Source organism: Triticum aestivum, chromosome 2A (assembly GCF_018294505.1).
Source record: "Triticum aestivum cultivar Chinese Spring chromosome 2A, IWGSC CS RefSeq v2.1, whole genome shotgun sequence".
Taxonomy (NCBI): Eukaryota; Viridiplantae; Streptophyta; class Magnoliopsida; order Poales; family Poaceae; genus Triticum; species Triticum aestivum.
In genome coordinates this window covers 56,440,386-56,446,175 of record NC_057797.1, presented here as the reverse complement: position 1 = coordinate 56,446,175, position 5,790 = coordinate 56,440,386, and the positions used below count along the sequence as shown (strand labels likewise).

The 5,790-nt window shown below is 41.6% G+C and overlaps 1 protein-coding gene across 1 annotated transcript; it reads left to right on the top strand.

Moving 5' to 3' along the window:
- Positions 1–2,215: 2,215 nt before the first annotated feature.
- On the top strand, positions 2,216–4,250 carry LOC123191493 (2-dehydro-3-deoxyphosphooctonate aldolase 1-like). The gene is made up of 6 exons (XM_044604207.1): positions 2,216–2,500; positions 3,297–3,394; positions 3,469–3,565; positions 3,632–3,697; positions 4,049–4,108; positions 4,224–4,250. The coding sequence occupies exons 1-6, from the start codon at positions 2,462–2,464 to the stop codon at positions 4,248–4,250; spliced, it is 387 nt and encodes a 128-aa protein (XP_044460142.1). The 5' UTR covers positions 2,216–2,461.
- Positions 4,251–5,790: the final 1,540 nt, after the last annotated feature.

Sequence of the window (5,790 nt, the reverse complement as noted above, 5' to 3'; positions counted from 1 at the left end):
AGTAGCACAAAGCCCCTCCATGGTAGTAGTAGTATTTAGGGGCTATTTTGTTCAGTTCATCTCACTATAAATGTGTGGTTGAACTGTACAACGTACTTAAAATTAGCTAATATATATAGTTGAACTAGCTATTTCAGTACATGGTTAGCAACAATTGGGGGATGATTTCTAGCTTAATTACTGAATTTTAGTTGCAAAAATTACATAGTGCTAATGATTTCTAGCTGCATTTTTTGACAAATCGCAGTGTTATAAGGACTGACAAATGGCAACGTTACTAGATCAACAAATGTAAATCTTTCCAGTTTGACAAATGGCAACATACCCAATATGACAAATGCAAATCTTACCAAATTGTTTGTACGTGGTTGCACACGGGTTATCCAGAACAACCATTTGCATTGAAGGAATGTACAAATCCTGTGCTGCTTTCACTTTGCATACGGGTGTTCTATCTAAATCGTTTGCGATCAAGAGCTACAGAAATCCTGCTCGGCCCATTTTCTCTTGGCTTCCTGGGGAAGCTGTTGGTTTGCATACGGGCGTTCTAACTAAAATGTCTGTGATGCGTGTTTTATATTTAAAAAGCGAATTAAACTGTGGCTTGGGCGCCATTAATGAAGAGGACACGAGCAAGGCGGGTAGCCATGGAAATCAAAGGGCTCGCTTCCAAGTGAGCTTGCGCAGCGTATCGCTCGCACGCTTCCCGGTGAGCCTGAGCACTCGAGGACAGTTTGCACGCCTCTCGGTCAGCCTGCGCACCGGACGGCGCTCGCACGCCTCCCATTCAGTCAAGGTCAAGCAGCTGTCCGCACGGCACCTCCTACAGTGATTAAAACCAAGACATGTGGCGTCACATGAATGGTTAACAGAATTTTGGATTTACTAGAATTTAAAAATCAGGCATCTCAATGTTTTGCCGGCAATCAACGGTTCTCCGGTGTTTGAAATTCATGCCCATTTCTTTCATGGGACCTAAGCGTGCACCCAAGGATATAGATTTAATTTTTTAACCAATTTATATGCATTAGAGCATGTGCATGTAGTTCAAATTTGAATTATGCACATAAAATGCATTGAAAACTCAGTTAATGCATAAAAATGTCCAAACGAACCCCCAAAAATCACAAAAATTTCACACAACACTCCTATTTGTTCTATGTTGAGACGAGAAAAAAAATTTGAAAGCAATAAGAGGCAATGGATACCGTTTCGTCCCTAAAGGTGGAACGTTCCCTATCGAAAACCATCATGCCTGTTGTGAGAAGCTGCGGTTTGTGAGAAGTATATACCTAAACCTGCCCATATGGGACAAAATTTGTACTATGACATGTTGATGCCGCTCCATGATAGCATGCCAAGTTTCATGAATTTCAGACGAGTTTTGGATTAATAGAATTAAAAAACCATGCATCTCAATGTTTTGCCGGCAATCAACGGTGCCCCGGTGTTTGAAATTCATGCTCATTTCTTGCATGGGACCTAAGCATGCACCCAAGGACACAAATTTGATTTTTCAACCAATTTATATGTACTGGAGTATGTGCATGTAGTTCAAATTTGAATTATGCACATAAAATGCATTGAAAACTCAGTTAATGCATAAAAATGTCCAAACGAACCCCGAAAAATCACAAAAATTCACACAACACTCCTGTTGTTCTATGTTGATGCGAGATTTTTTTTAAAAGCAATAAGAGGCAATGGATATCGTTTCGTCCCCAAAGGTGGGACGTTCCCTATCAAAAACCATCATGCTTGTTGTGGGAATCTCCGGTTTGTGAGAAGCATATAACCAAACATGCTCATATGAGACAAAATTTGTACCACGGCATATTGATCCCGCTCCATGATAGCATGCCAAATTTTATGAATTTCAGACAACTTTTGAATTTACTAGAATTTAAAACCAGACATCTCAATGTTTTACCGGCAATCAACGGTGCCCCGGTGTTTGAAATTTATTCCCCGTCCATTATTTTGATTAGGAGGTGTACATGTTGTGGAGAATTATGAACGCGTACGAGACAAAATGTGTGAATACAAATCCTCTAAACTTGTATGAATTTTCTTTACCCTGCCCACTTTCCATGGCCGGTTCATCCATGTATTTTCCATGCCCGGTTCGACTGAAAAAGAAGACCAAAACCGGTCCCGACTCACGAACGGATCTACCGACAGCCGTCATCCTCCTCCAGCAATCCCCATGTGCTCTCTGCCCCGCTCCGCCTGATCCCACTCCCAGCACCTGGACCCCTCCCCCTGCTCGTCCGCGCCCCATTCACCCACATCCGCCACTGTCCTCCATGCCCTGCCCCCCGGTGTGCCTGACGACCCGATTCCTCGCCAACGAACTCCTCCTCCTCGGTTCCACACTTCTCGGATCCTTGTCGCCCCGGCCGAGCAGAAACCGGAGCCCTGCCGCAAATCCGCAGGGAGGAGGAGCCGAGGAGGGGGAAGAATGGACGCCCCGTCGATGGCGCTCTACAACCAGCTCAATGTAACAAGAATGCCCTCGCGCCGCGTGTGATGTTGGGTGCGGCATTTCGTCGACCACCCTGCGGCTGCCGGTGCTGTGGCGGGTTCAGTTCAGACCTTCTTTGCCCCTTTGTTCCTCGCCAAGGGTGCTTTAGGAGTTACTCCCTCCGTCCCATAATATAAGAACGTTTTTGACACTAGTGTAGTGTCAAAAACGTTCTTATGTTATGGGACGGAGGGAGTACAACGGTTCTTGTGGTGGGGAGTTGTTGGATCACGTCGCTGTCTGCTTATTATTCGCAGTCCTTTTTTGTTTTGGATAATACTACGTAGATGATAATACAATTGACAGTTAGCGCATTCTGGCAGGGCCTTGCGTAGTGCTTAGCTTACCAGTTACGGCATATGCAAAAAATCCACATTTTGATAGGTTTCTTGGTGAGGTGCTGGTCAAATCAAGTCAATTAAAATGTTCTTTGAAGGTCCTGAATGCATGCCATTATTGAGATTTACATGATGTAGAAATATTCGCATGATTCAGTAAGTTTGTTGGTGTTGTGACGCTATTGACTATGCTCAAGCCTGGAGATGTTTGGTATGACTAGATGGGATTTCTGTTTTTGCGTTTTCTTTGAGTGAGTTACAGAGAAATTTCCTTTTGAGTGCTGTGTTTCTGCCTCTTGGATGACAGTAAAATTGCTTGTGGGAGCTCATCTCATGTCCTTGGTTTGTCGTCATATGAATGAATGATACTAGCAGCGTGATCACATCTCAAGACGTCATATATGCGAGAACTGACCCCTCTGATTCTGCACCAGGCTGCCCAACCATTCTTCTTGTTAGCTGGGCCCAATGTGATCGAATCAGAGGAACATGTCATGAAGATGGCCAAACACATCAAAGCCATCACAACCAAGTAAACAACCAATCACCATACTTCTGTTTACTCTTGGGCGAAACTAAACCTGTTTTTTTTTCTCTCCATGGCAGGCTTGGGGTGCCTCTTGTGTTCAAATCAAGCTTTGATAAAGCAAACCGTACATCGTCGAAATCCTTCCGCGGTCCTGGTCTGGAACAAGGCCTAAAGGTCTGACAAAATAATATTAGACCTTTTGTCTCTTCCGTATCTAACCTTTCTACCTTGCTATATCAGATCCTTGAAAAGGTGAAGGCTGCATATGACCTTCCAGTGGTCACCGACGTGCATGAAAGCTGCCAGGTATCCATTTGATTCTTTTAATCCTGTAAGTAAGGACACTCTTCTCTGTTTTGCTAGCAAATTCTGCTGTGTCACTCGCTTAATATTTCTGCAAATTTAGCTGAGTCCATTAATTATGTTTCCTTTCTATGAAATGTTACTGTACCACAGGTACCGTTACTTTTTTGTACATTTGAATGTGACATGTCTGAATTTAAAATATCTTTGTTTGAATATATTGCTAGGCTTTTTGTGTTGAATTTGTACTGCTACATGTGTTTATTGTATCCTTTAAATCCAAATTCTTGGATTGTGTGTCCTTTGCTCTGAAGTGTAAAGCAAAGATGCTTTCTAACTAATTCACTAAATCAGTGCGAAGCTGTTGGAAGAGTTGCTGATATTATACAGATTCCAGCTTTCCTCTGTCGCCAGGTACAACTTTAATGTATGCATGTTTCTGGGAAAACTGCAGTACTACTAGCTATCAAGCATGAATCTTCTTTAATATCTCGTTCAACATGCCTAATATAAGTATCTATGCCAACAGACTGACCTTCTAGTGGATATCCGCTAGGCCAGCCATGGCCATAGACCAACTTAGGCCAAAAGCCTAAGCTTGGGGGAGTACATATTTCCCACCGACATTACATTTATGTTCACACACTCATTGCTAGATGTCGGTGCTCATACTTTTTTATTGTATCATCCATGCTAGTTTATTTTCCTTTTTATGTTTTCTTCTTGTGTGTTTAATAAACCTTAAGAAAAACAAAAAAAAATAGTTATAGCCTTAAATTAGTTTACTTTCCATGCTTGTAGTAATAATTAAAAAGAAAATCCAAAAAGATTTCCTGTTCTTCTTTTGCTTGTTGGGAGATTTACCGTGTAAATAGTTTTATTTCTTTTCTTTTCTTTGGGGTCGATAGGAGAAGACCATAATTAAACTGTTGAAGTGGCTCTTATATGCATTATCATTGATCTGACAAAAGAGCCCATATTGCCTTGTCTTCTCCTGTGTATTGAATGCTTGCATATTCCAGCTTAGTCCAATGCACGTGCACTATTATTATGATTCACATCGTTCGGTCGTGCAAGTGAAAGGCAATTATGACGATATATGATGGACCAACTGAGATGAGAAAAGCTGGTATGAACTCAACCTCTTTTGTTTTTGTAAATATGATTAGTTCATCGTTCTTGATTCAGCCTATTATGAATAAACATGTTTGCAATGACAATTAGAGATTATAGTTTCTTGTGCCATGCTTGATTAGCTATGAGTTATAATGGTTTACATTGCATGCCAACATGCTATTAAAATGGTTGTGATGTGGTATGACAAGGTGGTATCCTCCTTAGAATGATTTGAGTGACTTGACTTGGCACATGTTCACGCATGTAGTTGAAACAAAATCAACATAGCCTTCACGATATTTATGTTCATGGTGGATTATATCCTACTCATGCTTGCATTCGGTGTTGATTAATTTTAATGCATGTTCATGACTGTTGTCGCTCTCTAGCTGGTTGCTTCCCAGTCTTTTGCTAGCCTTCACCTGTACTAAGCGGGAATACTGCTTGTGCATCCAAACTCCTTAAACCCCAAAGTTATTCAACATGAGTCCACTATACCTACCTATATACGGTATCTACCTGCTGTTCCAAGTAAATTTGTATGTGCCAAACTCTAAACCTTCAAATAAATATCCTGTTTTGTATGCTCGAATAGCTCATGTATCAACTAGGGTTATCTGTATCTTCCATGTTAGGCGGGTTATTCTCAAGAGGAGTGGACTCTGCTCCTCGCTCACGAGATAAATGGCTGGTCACTGGGATGCCCAGTCCCATGCTTTATGCAAACTAAATCAAAATAATTGCAAACAAAACTCCCCCTAGGACTCTTGTTAGTTGGAGGCACTCGTTGTTTCGAGCAATCCATGGATTGATGCTTGTTGGTGGAAGGGGGAGTATAAAATTTACCATTCTGTTTGGGAACCGCCTATAATGTGTAGCATGGAAGATATCGCCATCTCTTGGTTGTTATGTTGACAATGAAAGTATACCGCTCAAAATATTATTCACCTTTGTTTCAAAACCGAGCTCTGGCACCTTTA